Below are 15,530 nucleotides of genomic sequence, written 5' to 3'. Positions count from 1 at the left end.
GAAGTGCTGAATACCATTGTTTTTATTTCTCCTTTTTCATATCCATCTAGCTTTAAGACAAGTTGTGTGTGTATGCCACATATGTAGGGGTGCCCAAGGAGGCCAGAAGAGGATGTTGGTCCCTCTGTAGCTTGAGTTACAGAGAGTTACGTGTTGCTGAATGTGGATGCTAGGAACTAAACTCAGGACCTTTGAAAGAGCAAGCACAAAGCTCTCTTAACCACTGAGTTACAAAACAAAACAAACCACTGAGTTATCTCTCCACCGAATTTCTTTTTCTTTTTCTTTTTGACAAGCTCCAATTTTTTTTTTTTTTTAAGACAGCGTTTCTCTGTGTAGCCCTGGCTGTCCTGGAACTCACTCTGTAGACCAGGCTAGCCTCGAACTCTCAAACTCAGAAATCCTGCCTCTGCCTCCCAAGCGCTGGGATTAAAGGCGTGCGCCACCACCACCCAGCAAGCTCCAATTTTTTATGTGTAACAAATTAACAAATTTTGACAGTGACAATGTGGAGTAAAGTAGAGAATAGCTTAACACAAGGCCTTACTGAGCCATATCCTACTGCTTCTCCAGGTACACTAACTTTCTGGGATACTCTGTGTTCACATAGAAGTATTGGATGCCATTTCTTTTTTCTTTTTTTTTAAAGATTTATTTATTTTATGTATATGAGTACTCTGTCATTCTCTTCAGACACACCAGAAGAGGGCATCAGATCCTATTACAGATGGTTGTGACCCACCATGTGGTTGCTGGGAATTGGACTCAGGACCTCTGGAAGAGCAGTCAGTGCTCTTAACCATAGAACCATCTCTAGCCTTTTTTTTTTTTTGAGACAGGGTTTCTCTGATAAGTGATATGGGAGGGCCCACTCATTGTGGGAAGTGAGGGTTGGGGTGGGGGTGTTCTGGAACTCACTCTGTAGACCAGGCTGGTCTCAAACTCAGAAATCTGCCTGCCTCTGCCTCCAGAGTGCTGGGATTAAAGGCGTGCGCCACCACCGCCTGGCTCTGGATGTCATTTCTTTCTTAAGCCTCATATTCTCCCTGTGTAGACTGCTCACTGCCTTTCCCTACTTACCTGACTAGAGAACCCCACTCTCTGAACAGAGCAGATCACACTTTTCACGGAAGTCCTTCCTTTCCTTCCACATTTGTTTATATTATGTCATCTCACTGTGCTGGCATATTTCATGTGTCTCTTTTATAATTTCAAACTCCTTTCAAGGAGACTAATTTATCCCTCTTTTTATCTTCAGAATTTAGCAGGGTTCTTGTATATACTGGTTGGTTTAAAAGGTGTTACTTGAACAAGTTGGTAAACCTTCTATTTGTGATGAGAGATTACTAGCTTGTTACCAAACCACCTATCCAGGGCTGGTTAATGCACATTGATGAGCAGTACTGGGGGCATCTCCTTAACTGTGATGTACTCTGGGCAGTTCTTTAATTGTACCAGGTTGTAGAGCTGAATTCCAATAGACTTTGAAACTGTGGTGCCAGCAGGGTCACACACTCAAAAGGCGAGACTTGATAAGTCAGTAATGATGGAGTCATTTATATTGGAAGATGTTCAGATTTTGAGGCCCTGTCTCAAAGCAAACAGAACAACCCACGGTTGTGGTGATACAAATGAAAGGCCCCACATTGTCTCAGGCATTCAAAGTTTTGGTTCCCAATTGGTGGCAGTGTTTAGGAAGGTTTAGGAGGTGTGGCCTTGTTTGAGAGTGGTACTTATAGTGCTGGGGGCAGGCTCTGAGAGTCTGCGCAGCTTCCTGCTTGCAGTTCAAGACATGATCCTCTGGAGCTATAAGTGCAAATAAACTGTTTTCTATAAGTTGCCTTGGTCATTGTGTTTTATCACAGCAATAGAACAACAACACAGTGGTGAAGTCACCCAGCATCCTTCTCCAACCCCCACATGCTTGTGAACCTCATAACAAGTGGACAAAAGTCAACTTAACAATCCTCTTACCTTTGCCTCCTAAGTGTTCAGACTCCAGGTGTGCACCAGTCATGCCCAAGTTTGTCACACAAAATCATATAATAACTGAATACACCTTCCTGCCTGTGCTGGCTAGTTTTATGTGAACTTGTCACAAGCTAGAGCCTTTTGGGAAGAAGGAACCTCAGTTGAAAAAAATGCCCCCACCAGATGGGCCCATGAACAAACCTGTTGTGTATTTTCTTGATCTGATAAGTGATAAGGGAGGGCCCACTCATTGTGGGAAGTGAGGGTTGGGGTTGGGGGGCGGGTTGGTGGGCTACAGAACTGGGAACTATTTAAAAAAAAAAAAAAAAAAAACAGGCTGAACAAGCTATGGGTAGCCAGCCAGTAGTAGTACACCTCCACAGCCTCCGCAGTAATTTCTACTTCTGGTTTCTTCCCTTGAGTTTTTGTCCTGAATCCCCTGAATTATGAACTACAAGCTGTAAAATGATCTGAAGCCTTTCCTCCCCAAGTTCCTCATGGGTACGGTGTTTTATCACAGCAATAGAAACCCTAAGACACTGCCCTCCTCACTTGGTCACTCCCTACCCTTGTTCTTCCTTCCTGCTGAGACTTGCAACCCATCCCCCAGCCTCTGGTTTGTTTCTAGCTTCCCTCTCTATATAATGTAGAGTCCACATTCCATCATTTCAGCCACATTCTTACCTGAGAGTTTTGTTTGTTTTGTTCTGAGGCAGGTTCTTTGTAGCCTTAGCTGGCCTGGAACTCAGTCTGCATAGACCAGGCTGGCCTTGAACTTGCTGAGATATCTGTCTGTACCTCCCAAGTGCAGGGATGCTAGAAGTTGTTGGCTGTGCTGTCTCCCTGGAACTTGGAGCTCTCTGATGTGAGTAGGCTGTCTGGCCAGTGAACTCCAGGGCTTTCCTTGCCGTGCTTCCTTCCCTAGCCCTCATGTCACAAGTGAACATCAGCTTCTTACATGGGTGCTAAGAATCTAATTGAGGGTTTGATGATTTGATGCTTATGAAGCAAGTACTTTACTGACTGAGGATATCTCCAGCCCCAGCTTCTCAAACACCTGTCATCACTTGTAAACTCTGTATAACCTACTGGGCAGGCAATGTAAGATAAGCAGTTATGGCCAGTTGTGGCCATGTGTGCATATAATCCTAGTACTTGGGAGGCTGAAGCAGTAGAAAGATAAGTTTAAGGCCAGCCAAAACTAAGAGACCTTCAAAACCAAGAAATTGCAAGTTCTGAAGGAAAAGTAGGCATTTGCCAGAGGAGGAGGAAGGGAAGAATGTGCTAAGCTGTCACGGGCTTGCATCTGTACTGCTGTGAAGGCCCAGACAAGCTTCAATTGTAAGCTTGGTGCCTGCATGTTCAAGCTAGACTGTCAAAAGAAAAGAAAAAGGAGCAGGCACATAGCTCACAGTTTCAGTAGTAGGACATTTGCCTGCCATGTGAAAAGTTGTAGATTAAACTCCTGGTACTTAAGGGGGGTAAGACAGGAGGATCTGAAATTCAAAATTTAAGCCCAACCTGGGATACATAAAGATACCCTTTGTGGGGTGGGAGGAGAAATATCCACAAGCCAAACAAAAAGCACATAGCTGTAACAGATTTGAGAAGCAGGAGGATTTCAATTTTGAGACCAGCCTACGATATATATTGAGACCCTAGCCCCCATATTAAAAGAACAAAACAAAAGGCAAAATTGGAAAGGCAAAGTTTATCATAGGGCCGATGTAAAGGTATTAACTTGATCCTGAGACGCAGCAGACAATAGATTGTTTTAGATTATGTGTTTGCCTGCTTGAGTTTATGTGCATCTTATTTGTACAAGAGTCCATGGAGGGCAGAAGAGGGTATTAGCTGCCCTGAAACTGAGTTATAGGTGCCTGTGAGTGCTGAGAACCAAACCCAGCTTCTCTCCGAGAGCAGGAAGTACTCTTAATCACTGAGCCATGTCCCTAGCCTCAACTTAGTCTTAAATGGAAATAAAAATCAGATTTGTGAGGTTAGGGAGAGGGCTCAGTGAGCAAGATGGCTTCCTTTGCCAGCGTGAAAACCCCATACACTTGTAACCCCAGAATTGGGTGGTAGAGATAGGTGGATGCACAGAACTCGCTGGTCACCTACATTAGCCAAAATGGCAAGCTTCCAGTTTATTAGCAGACTCACGGCTATAAGGAAGTGTGACAGGGAGACACCCAATGTCCTGCTCTGGCCTCTGCATACGTGGGCACACATGTCCACACATAAATGCTTCAACTGGAGGGGAGTAGAAGGCTTGCAAGCAACCAGTTAATTGATAGAGGGTTGTGCTAAGTGGGAATGGCAGTGGACATAGATCTGTGAGTGCATTATTTTTATATATGTGGTGTATGGGCAGTTGTGTGTATAAGAACATGCACCTGTGTTCATCTGGAAGCTAAAGGAGGACATCAGATGTCCTCCATCACTCTTTGCTTTCTCCCTTTGGGGCAGGTTCTTACAGAGCCTGAAGTTGGCATTTCTGGAGTAGGTGGGAAAGTCAGCAAACCCCAGTGATCCTCTCGTGCCCACCTTACTCAGGGCTGGGACTGCACCTGGCTTTTTTGTAGATGCTAGGACTGAACTTCAGTCTTTATGTTTGAACAGCAAGATCTGAGTGATCTCTCTAGACCCTTTGAGGGCTTTATGAATGAAAAATAGATTAAAGAGACAGGATTTGATGATTCAGTACATTGGATGTAGGCACCAAGGCAGACAGTGCTGCTGTGATGTTTGATGTCTATGTTCAGGACAACATGGAAGTTTTAGAGTAGGAAATAGCTCAGTTTTGGATATGAATTTGAGGTGCAGAGAGAAGACATGCTCCTATAATATTTAATAAGCAAATAGGTATGATCTTGAACTCTGGTAAGTATCTGGTGTGGGACTGGCACGAGGAGCCATCAGAGTAAACTTGAAATCGGAGCCTTGAGAGTGTGGGGGAGCACTAGGGGAGGGAGACTGTGAGGGTCTGAGAGAAGCAAGCTTGTGATTATGGGATAGACAGAGGGGCTGGGGGATGTAGGTTGACGGTAGAGTGCTGGCCTAGCATACAAAAGGCCCTAGGCTTAATCAACAGTGGAAACAAGACAAAATTGAAAACTGGAAACTGCCGGGCAGTGGTGGCGCACACCTTTGATCCCAGCACTTGAGAGGCAGAGACAGGCGGATTTCTGAGTTCGAGGCCAGCCTGGTCTACAGAGTGAGTTCCAGGATAGCCAGGACTGCACAGAGAAACCCTGTCTCAAAAAATAAAAAAAAAGAAAAGAAAAAGGAAGGAGGGAAGGAAGGAAGGAAGGAAGGAAGGAAGGAAGGAAGGAAGGAAGGAAGGAAACTGGAAACTGATGCTGCTCCAGTGGAAGAATGACTAGAAGAATGGGAAAAACCAAGAGCATCTCAGATATGGAAAGCAAGAATGCAGGGCTATGACTTCAGACTCTGCTTCAACCCCGCAGTCCTGCGTACACCCTAACATGTTTCTCACACTGGATTATAGAAGCATAAGTACTCTGTTGACCTTGTTCATTAGTTTAACGTAGAATATTCCACATATTATCTACCACCTGGTAGATACTCAGTAACACAGGGGAGACTTACCGGGTTGTGTAAAGTCCCTTTTATAATGAATATGTTCCAAACGGCACTTCATTTCCAGCTTTGTGGCCAATGATAAATAAAGGTGTATGGAACCTGGGACCTTGGAAGTTCTGTAACTAAGACATGGAAGTAACAACAACCAGCCAAGACAAAAAGAATGTTCTTTTCTTTCCCCTTCCAAGTTCTTAGTGAAGGGCCGAGCCCAGCATCCCAGACTTGTGTGACTAGGTAAACACTGGGACACTAACTTCACTTAAGTACCCTCCCTTCAGAAGCTCAAGGTGGCTTCTCAGTAGACAGAGGCTTCCAAGTATCAAAGCTCCCCACTGCGCAAGCCCAACATCATGGGGAAGGGAGACACGCCGGAAACAGCATCAGCCACTCCAGCCTATCGCTCTGTCATGGAGGAGTATGGTTATGAGGTGGGCAAGATCATTGGTCATGGCTCCTATGGAACTGTCTATGAGGCTTACTACACAAAGCAGAAGGTCATGGTGGCTGTCAAGGTCATCTCAAAGAAGAAGGCCTCGGAAGACTATCTGAACAAGTTCCTACCACGAGAGATACAGGTCAGAAAGGGAGCTGAAGGAGGGAACAAGGCTTCTTAATAAGCTACTTGAGGTCTCTTAGGGGTGTAACTATAGAAGGGTGGACCCGAAAACCTCCAAACTAGAGAACTGAATGTCTTAAGTAGGAAAATTCTGTGTGTGTATACATCCTCTTTCCTATGTGCAAACATTCAGCTCACACTATCCATCCCCACCCCCCACCCCCCCAAGTAAAAATGCAAAATGGGATTTGCCCAGACACCAGCTGATTCTATTGCAAAGTAGTAAGTAGCAATGGGAGAGTGGAGAAAGGCCAGCCCAGCGGGAGTTTGCCAGGCTTGATGGTTCCCTCTTTTGGGATCAGGTAATGAAAGTCTTACGGCACAAGTACCTCATCAACTTCTATCAGGCCATTGAGACCACATCCCGAGTATACATCATTTTGGAGCTGGCTCAGGGTGGTGATGTCCTTGAATGGATCCAACGATATGGGGCCTGCTCTGAGACCCTTGCTGGCAAGTGGTTCTCCCAGATGGCCTTGGGCATCGCCTACCTGCACAGCAAGGGCATCGTGCACCGGTGAGGATAGTCACTGGACTGGGCTTTGGGATCTCAAGGGAGTTTTATGCATATTGCCCATTTTCTGCCCTTTTCTCTTGACTTCTCTCAATATCTAGGTCCATTTGTTCACCATATTGTAATCATCTGGTCAAGGACACTTGTATCCACTGTGTGAGAGCACTTTATACACAATGGTGAACTAGTGGTCCTCAGGTACCATCCTCTCTCCCTTTTGGGCTCTGCTCACAACTCCATGGCTTTGCTTCCTCTTTACTTCCCATAGACATCTCGCTCCCACGTGTCCTGTCCTCATCTCTAGCCTCTGACCCCTTCCTTTCAGCTCCCGGTCTAATACTAAGCCCTCTCCCCAGCCTGACCCCCAGCCTTTCTGCTGCTGGTAGGGACTTAAAGTTGGAGAACCTGTTGCTGGACAAGCGGGAGAATGTGAAGATATCGGACTTTGGCTTCGCCAAGATGGTGACTTCTAGCCAGCCTGTGCGTAGTAGCCCTTCTTACCGCCAAATGAACTGCCTTTCTCACCTCAGCCAGACCTACTGTGGCAGCTTTGCTTACGCCTGCCCGGAGATCTTGCTAGGCTTGCCCTACAACCCTTTCCTGTCTGACACCTGGAGCATGGGCGTCATCCTCTACACTCTAGTGGTTGCACGGCTACCCTTTGATGACACCAATCTCAAGAAGCTGCTGAGAGAAACCCAGAAGGAGGTCACTTTCCCAGCTAACCTCACCATCTCCCAGGAGTGCAAGGTGCTGGCTCCCCCAGGAGGGCTGAGGCTTTAGGGATGACCCATGGGGAGGGGAAAGCAAATACCAAATTTAGGCCTTCCAACTACACCCTCCCCCCAGGGTTGGCTTTTTGTCATGCTGGCTCTAGCCCCTACCCAATGTGTGGCAAGGCTTTAAGAGGGTCAACCACTGAGCTTCAAACTTTAAATATGCTTGATAATTAGGTTCTAGCAATGATCCCTTTAGGGCAGAAGGGATTATGCAAGGAGCTCTTCTCTTTTCTTGCAGGGCTCCAGCATAAAACCAGAGCCCCAGCCCCTTTCACGAGAGTAGTGCGATGGGCCATCCTGCTTCTTCCTTAGGTCCAGCTGCGCAATGCCTGTGCTCACAAAGGGGGGCAAGCTCAGCCAAGCCCTCTCTCTCCCCTGCCCTAGAACCTGATCCTCCAGATGCTACGTCAAGCTTTGAAGCGTGCCACCATCCTAGATGTCCTCAGGGACCCCTGGATGCTCAAGTTCCAGCCTGAGCAACCCTCGAACGAAATCAGGCTGCTCGAGGCCATGTATCGACCCACCAGCACCGCCAGCACCGCCAATCGTCACCAATCCTTGGAAATCACAACTTGAAAGTGGCTGAGGCAGGAGGCTAAGGAAAAAAGCAAGAGACTGGGGGAAAAATCTTTTCTATAAAATAAACCTAATTAGTTTCACCATGTAGGGTCAAAGACATTCTTTCCTCAAGAGAGTCTTAGTGGAGACCATTCCTGAGGGATGGATTTCTGCCCAAAGCCTGTAACCAGTACTCTTGATACCTGTGACAGTTAATGAAATTGACTTGGGGAAGTTTTACTGTACCAACTAAGTTTGAGTTTGAGGCTCTTATTTCACATTTTTTGTTCTCTAATGTTCTAGTGACGGATGGGACTGGGGGCGGGGTGGAGGGGGTTAGGTACTTTTCCCCCTCAGGTATCACTTTAACCACTACTGAAAAAAAGGCAGTGATCCAGGGCTCCTTGAATCATAGCTACTAGATACTGAAGTAACAGAGTTCCAGTTAAGCCCTGTAGAGAACTGCTAGTTCTGGATAAAAGAAAACTACTTGCCCCCGCAAAAGGAAAATGGGGCTAGCTTGTTAGTGGCATGACAGCCAAAGAAATGAGAAAGACTCAGATTGTCTCCTTATGATCTGACCTCTTCTCTCCCTCTTCCCTTTCCTTTCTTTCCCCCCTTCCCCCTCCTTCAAGTATCCTAGAAACCCCCTCTGTAGCTTAGACTAGCCTGAAACTCATAATCCTCCTGTCTTACCCTCCAGTGTGCTGAGACTACAGGCATGTGCCACCATATCTGACTATCAGTATGGTTCTAAGATAAATAATAAAAGTTTTCCCTCTTTTTCTTCCTTTTTTTGGGGGGCAGGGGAGACAAGGTATATACCCTGGCTGTGCAGGCCTGGCTAGTCTGAACTCAGAGATCTGCCTGCCTGCCTTTGCTTCCCAAAAAAAAGAGAAGTATTAAAGCCGTAGAACTCCCATCAGCACCTGCTCTGACACCTAGAGCCTGCTGAATTGTCTCTCTCCATTGAAAAATCAAAAGATATGCTCCTTCTGCTTAGTGTGGCTCACTCCCCACAGCACCCCAGAACCAGTGGGAAAACAAACAGAAAAGGCTTATCACTCGTATTTGCAGCCTAAAAAGCAGGGACACAGCTTGCTGAGTGGAACACAGGCTGGATTCTGGGTTTCAACCCCTACTCCCTTTCAGTCAGATGCTGTAACACAGTCAGCAGCCTGGACAGCTGTAGCAGCAGCTGCTTCTGCTGGATCCTTTGTGATGAGACAGATGATACAGATAGTAATAACAAGACAATAGCCTTACCTGGTATCTTTACCCTCTCAAGTCTTTAACAATGAGCTCTGGGACCTGTCCCTGCAGACAGATGTGTATATGGGACCCCAGGCAATCCAACTGGGGGTGGGGGCTTCTCTCTCCTTGTTGCCCACACTTAACAGCTCCTGAGTTAATTCCTCTTGCTCCAGTTCCTCTAGATCTTTCAGCAATTCATCCTGAACATGGGATGACAAGGTTGATCAAAGATAAAGGAAAAAACCAACCTATCAGAACAAACCAAGAAAACAACCAGTCCCCAAAGAGCCCACTTTTGAAGTTCTCTCCCAAATTTGTTCCAATAACTTCTCTCGAGTTTCCTTTTAAGCAGTCCCATGCTTTTGCCTATACTCTAATATTCTGTGATCCCTCACCCCAGTTACCTCATGCCTGTCATCTCCAAGACCCACAGAGTGAGAAATGGCATCCAAGATCTGCTGGGCCAGCTCCTGTTGTTCTGTGATATTAGCTATCAGTCCCTCTGCCTTTCCAATGTCATTAAGAACAGGATACATGGCCAAGGAATCAGAGGGTACCCTTTCCTCAGCTTCCGCTCCCTGAAGCACTAACCACCATTGGCTTTCTTACTTCACACGACAAAATCCTTCCATCATATGGCGTCACATTGGATTTTATACTTCCTTCCCTAAAGAAGCTTTAAAAATGAATCTTGTTTGCTTAGAATACACTGGCCAGCAAAAGGATCTTTCATGAAGAAAGTAAGGTTTCTAATTATTAAAGGCATGATGTGTATTTTATCTGAGAAATTTAAGAAATCCAAAGTGACGACTAGAGAGAAGGCTTAGTTAAGAGCACTTGTTCTACAGAGGACATACATTCGGTTTCCAGCACCCACATCAGCCAGCTCATATTGCCTGTTAACTCCAGCTTTAGGGGATCCAAGACCCTCCTCTGATTTCTGTGGACATCCACACATGTGATATAAACACACGCAGACATACACATAAATAAAAGAAATTAAGAGGCTGGAGAGATGGCTCAGAGGTTAAGAACACTGACTGTTCTTCCAGAGGTTCTGAGTTCAATTCCCAGCAACTACATGATGGCTCACAACCATCTGTAATGGGATCCAATGCCCTCTTCTGGTGTGTCTGAAGACAGCTTCGGTGTACTCATATAAATAAAAATAAATCTTTAAAAACTAAAAATAAAAGAAATTTAAAACAAAAAAAAATCTCAGAAGACAGAAAAGCTGGCAGATCTCTGTGAGTTAAGTCCCTGTATCCAAAACAAAACTAAAGAAAACATACAAAACAAAACCAAAAAGAAAAGAGAAAAAGCCTTATAGAAGACCCAGCGGTTCCCAACACCCACATCTGACAACTCATATCCACCTGAAACTCCAGTTCCAGTTTCTTGATCAGTATTGCTTCTGTCTCCTTCAGTTTCTGTATTGCTTCTTCGGGAATTAAACTCTTCTTTTCCTCAAGAGTCCAATGGAGCAGACCGGTATTGTGTGAAGGAAAAGTATTAGCCGCCAGTCACCGAGTGCAAAGTGTATGCCAGTGTATGCTAGCTCTTACCAAAGCTGTTCATCTCCAAATGACTATAAAGAATGTGTTGGTGTCACTGGACAAATATGAAGACAAGCACAAAGATCTAAATGTTTTTGTCTGAAGTCATGTTGAGTAGATTAAGTAGTGATCAAAACATTGTGCTGGGCATGGTGGCACATACCTATAAATACCAACACTTGGAAGGCTGCTACAGGAGGATAGCCTGAACTACACATGAGTTGAGGTCAGCCAAGACTATGTATAGCAAAATCGTGTCTCAAAAGAGGAAAAAAAAAGGAGCAACTGATTCCAAAGCCCATGTTCTTTTGCACTGTCTTAGTTTCATTTTAAGTCATATTTGATGACCATTGTTCCACTTGCTGTCTATCTTAGGAGATGTCAAAGGATCTGTTCTACATGATCAAACATGATCAAAGGAAGTTCAAGGGACTGGGGTGCAGGGAAGATAACGTGACCAGTCTCTTCCTCTATCTTCTACAGTGAATAACCTTTGCAAATAAAAGCCTGGTGGTTTCTGCCTGCTTCAAACCCTCTCATACTCTCTGCATTGCCAACAGGATAGTAACCCAAAAATGCTTCTGGATTCTATAAGGTCCTTTATGACCTGTTCACCTCTCTGTAAATGCTTCTGCATCCTGCCCTTTTTACACCTCCACATCCCACAAACCCAGAACGGCCAGAAATTGTTTTCACTAAACTATTGTACTTGGGCTTCTGTTTCTTGAAAGCTCCTTCCCGGAGTTAGCTCAGTGTTACACGGGGCAAACGGTAACACTTTTTGAACATGGTGTCCAGAGTGTACTTCTATGCTGCCTTGGTTCCTCAGGATCATCTCTGTCGATGAGTTGCACATTATATTGCCAATGACTTTTTCTAGACACACCCACATCAGCAGATACAGCTTAAAAAAAAATCATCATTCTTCTTCACTTTAGACCTCTTTTATTCAAACCAAGTAAGCAACAAAATTTTAGAAAAGACTAGATGCAGGCACCTGGAAACCAATCCCCTCCAGCCTGTGCCACAGGAGTTAACAATTGCCATACCATCTTTCATTCACATCCCTGACTCAGTCCTACTCACGGCAGGCTGGGTCAAGGCTGATGGACAAGGTTGGCCTTCTGGCAACAGAGTGTCAGGCTTGGTCAACCGGTTTCGGGTCAGCCTGTCTCCTGGGCCTCTTCCTGACTTGGTGGTGTTCCCATTCCCTCTGGCCAGCACCTCCCAGGCAGCCCATTGTCTCCCAGGGTCACCCCTCTGCTTGCCTGCCTTCCTTCGAGACTATCATCATTCTGAGAACTGCCTGGCCAATCTCTCCAGAACATAGCCGTGACATCATCAATAGGCGCAATTAAAACCTTGAAGGGACAAAGCCTCGGCCAACCCGCTTACTCCTGCATTACTCCCTACTACCAAAAAAGGCCAGCCCCAACCTTATTCCCAAACATTATTAGCTTTTAGTCCCTAAAGGAAATATGCAGCGTTATGGCACCCCATTATTTGAGATAGTTGGAGGAGGTCTCTGGATGGCTTCCAACGTAAGGGAACAACCTGATGCACTCTAATCTTTTGTATTCTAATCTGGACACAACTCCAGTTTACATGTTAGAAAAACAGAAACAGGGACTGGAGAGATGGCTCAGCGGTTCCCAGCAACCACATGGTGGCTTACAACCATCTGTAATGGGATCCATTGCCCTCTTCTGGTGTGTTTGAAGACAATGACAGTGTCATATACATAAATAGATCTTTAAAAAAATTTTTTTTTGAAATATTTTTGAAAAAAGAAAAACGGAAATAGACCATACTGTGGTAAAACCCTGAACGTCACACATGGACACTTTAATCCATTACAAGTGCTCCTGACAAGGCTTTCTTGATTTCTTTTCAGTTTTACACTGTAGATGAGGCTTATCCACAGGGTTGGACCTCAGAGTCCTGCTTGGGCCTTTGCAAATGTCTCTAATCCTTGAGTTAACATTTGAAGACTCATTCCATCCCGGATGTGAATGCAGGTAACGCCTGGAACAAAAAGAAGTCCCACTTTACCCCGCGTTCAAGACTCTGCTGTGCACTATCCATCCTACAGTTACTTTCTCTGCCTCCTTCTACGAACTTTCCCCTCACCCCCCAGCAGCAACTCAGTACCAAGTTTGCCAACATCTATGATATTCCGATTCTCATCATCAAAGAAGACCATCTGAGAGAAAGGAACTCCGGTTTGGTGGTGCAACCTGTGAAAAACAGGGTCAGGGTAACCCGGTTGTGGAGCTGACCTCTTTGGTAGGTCCACCCGCTCCCACACCAGCTGTCTGCCTACCTTTCAAAGTGTGTGACTTTGCTGCCTGGATAGATTTCTCGATGAATAAAGTATTTGCCAAGGTCAAAGAGCTCCAGGAGTTGGTTGGCCCCTGCTATCTCACTTGTCCTTTAAAACAAAAAAAGAGGCAATAAATACGTGTATTAGGGGAGTGTCAGAGATGCAGGCAAAGTTAGGTATAAGGGGATAAAGGGACAACTTTGCCCAATGTTATTCAATACCAGAGATTCTGACTACTAACCTTTAGTACAGAAAGCAAATGATAGAAAAGCAACGAAAGCCAGGCAATGGAAAGTGCACGCCTTTAATCCTAGCACTTGGGAGGCAGAGGCAAGCGGATCTCTGTGAGTTGGAGGCCAGCCTGGTCTACAGATCAAGTTCCAGGACAGCCTGGGCTACACAGAGAAACCTTGTCTCGAAAACAGCAACAAAAACAAACGAACAAACAATGAAAAGCAACTAAAATATTTGTACATTTGTACCTCCTAATTTTTGGTACCCAGGGAGTTACATGCAATTTCTTTATGCATCTACTTGAGTCTGCAGAACTGTCACTTATCTCACCGTGAAGCAGCAGCGACCGGCACTCCAAGGCTCTGCAACCTTTCCAATACTTCGGGCACCTCCGGGTACAATCGGATGTTCTGGCCCCGACTATCTCGTACAGTTCCATCGCTGGAGAGGATGACACAACGCTCAGCTCCTGCAAGGTCCTTCCTGGTCCCATACCTCCCCATTGTCTCACCTGCTCTTGTGGAATGGGGGATCTACGTGTGTATCAACCCAGAAAGGCCAGAGCGTGTAATCTGCGAGAGGAAGAAGGAAGAAGGTTCAAGCTAGAGGAGCGCAGACACTTAGCTATCGCGGAGAGCGGGAAAAGGAAGGGCCTTATAAAATCTCCCTGCCGTTTCTTACCCAGATCAAAAACCGCAAGCTTTGGCAGCCGCGTCATGATCCACCTGCAAACCCAAACTTGGCGCTGAGCGCACCCCAACTGTACGGTGGCAAAGTAGGCGGCGTGCCCACCACAGAGAACCGGCGCAGCTCTGGTGACTAGAGCGTCTTCTCGGCCTCCTCCGATAGCGCAAGAGCGCCTTTGGAGGCCCTGCGGGGAAAGTACAGGCAGCGGGCAACCACACCTCTCTCCAAGGCACTGGCCACAAGCATTCCTTGCTTACTTACACCACCCAACTCACTTTTCACTAGAGAAGCCACAGAAGCTTCCTTTTGCATTTCTATCTTGGAACTGAGACCTCATCTCATCAGTTTATTTCTCTGCGCTCATCTTGTCTTCTTTTGCACTTATTGACAGTAAAAACCAGTCTTCAGCAACAGAATAAGCAGAAAGAATGTAGTGTATGCACCCCAAAGTGACGTATGCTTTAACCACAGCTACACAAGAGGCCTAGCCAGGGGAGGTTACTGATACCTAGGAATTGAGATCAGCATGGGCAATGAATGAAAATCTAGTCTTATAAAGGGGGTGGGGGAATTTGTAAAGTCTTTGATACTTTCTCCAAGCCACTGTGAAGGCCCAGGAGGGCTGCACTGGGAAAGGATTTCTTCCCTTGGTTTCTACCATCCTCAGCAACAGTATTTTAACAGATATATGGGTTTGTACAAATGAATTTGTAGCTGTTAGCCTATTTCTGAAACTATTCTTGACACAATCTCTCCCTCCTCCTCCTCCTCCTCCTCCTCTTCCTCCTCCTCCTCCTCCTCCTCTTTTCTTCCTTTCTCAATTGAGAAATTGAAACTGCTCTGGAATTCTTGATTCTCATGTCTCAGCCTCCCAAGTGTTGGAACTACAGGCATGAACCACCAGAGCCAGCTACCATGTCTGATTTCAATTACCAACACCAAGAGAGCCATTTAACACAGTAGTTAGGAAGAGTGACAACACTTGGCACTCATGAGCTTAGAAGAACTGACCGCAGCACAACTTTGGAGTAGGCTTTCCTAGTCTAAAGATCCTTTTAGGGGATGAGGACCAAACACAATCTGAGCTTGTTTCTCACGTGGAGTGCAAAAGCAGGGTAAACTGGCATTTAGAACTTTGAATAAATAATTCCTCTGGGCTCAGTGTGCCCATCTATGCAGGATGACAACACTCTCATCCATAATCATTTGGTATAATGGACTAAAATGTTTTTCAGTTGAAAAGCTATGTTAAAGCCAGGTGGTGGGTCATGCCTGTAATCCCACCTACTAGGTAGGCGAAGGCAAAATTACAAATTCAAGGGTGTAGTGGCCTTCTCCTTTAATTCCAACACTCAGGAGAAAGAGTTCCAGGACAGCTAGAGCTATAAACGTTGTTTCCAAAAGAAAAAAAAAAAAAAATCAAGAGTTCAGG

At 45.6% G+C, this 15,530-nt stretch overlaps 2 protein-coding genes across 5 annotated transcripts; one reads left to right on the top strand and one right to left on the bottom strand.

Annotated features, from left to right (window-relative positions):
• The first annotated feature begins 5,733 nt into the window (after positions 1–5,733).
• Positions 5,734–8,152, top strand: Tssk4 (testis specific serine kinase 4). 3 transcript variants are annotated; one of them, XM_028787417.1, is made up of 4 exons: positions 5,734–6,152; positions 6,496–6,710; positions 7,064–7,457; positions 7,871–8,145. In XM_028787417.1, exons 1-4 carry the CDS (start codon positions 5,928–5,930, stop codon positions 8,060–8,062), a joined length of 1,026 nt encoding a protein of 341 aa, XP_028643250.1. In that variant the 5' UTR covers positions 5,734–5,927; the 3' UTR covers positions 8,063–8,145. The 3 variants fall into 3 exon arrangements, with proteins under 3 accessions (XP_028643250.1, XP_028643251.1, XP_028643252.1); XM_028787418.1 differs by having other exon boundaries at positions 5,763–6,152; positions 7,094–7,457; positions 7,871–8,152; XM_028787419.1 differs by having other exon boundaries at positions 5,763–6,152; positions 7,725–8,152.
• Positions 8,153–11,782: 3,630 nt separating this feature from the next.
• LOC114638832 (magnesium-dependent phosphatase 1) lies at positions 11,783–14,202 on the bottom strand. Of its 2 annotated transcripts, XM_028787412.1 has the most exons (6): positions 14,093–14,202; positions 13,923–13,983; positions 13,742–13,852; positions 13,178–13,285; positions 13,006–13,091; positions 11,783–12,879 (listed from the first exon to the last, which is right to left on the bottom strand). In XM_028787412.1, the coding sequence occupies exons 1-6, from the start codon at positions 14,127–14,129 to the stop codon at positions 12,788–12,790; spliced, it is 495 nt and encodes a 164-aa protein (XP_028643245.1). In that variant the 5' UTR covers positions 14,130–14,202; the 3' UTR covers positions 11,783–12,787. The 2 variants fall into 2 exon arrangements, with proteins under 2 accessions (XP_028643245.1, XP_028643246.1); XM_028787413.1 differs by lacking the exon at positions 13,006–13,091 and having other exon boundaries at positions 11,783–12,877; positions 13,230–13,285.
• Positions 14,203–15,530: the final 1,328 nt, after the last annotated feature.

Source organism: Grammomys surdaster, unplaced genomic scaffold, assembly GCF_004785775.1.
Source record: "Grammomys surdaster isolate TR1022 unplaced genomic scaffold, NIH_TR_1.0 125630, whole genome shotgun sequence".
NCBI lineage: Eukaryota > Metazoa > Chordata > Mammalia > Rodentia > Muridae > Grammomys > Grammomys surdaster.
Note: the sequence above shows the minus strand (reverse complement) of the source record. Positions and strands in the feature narration are given on the sequence as shown.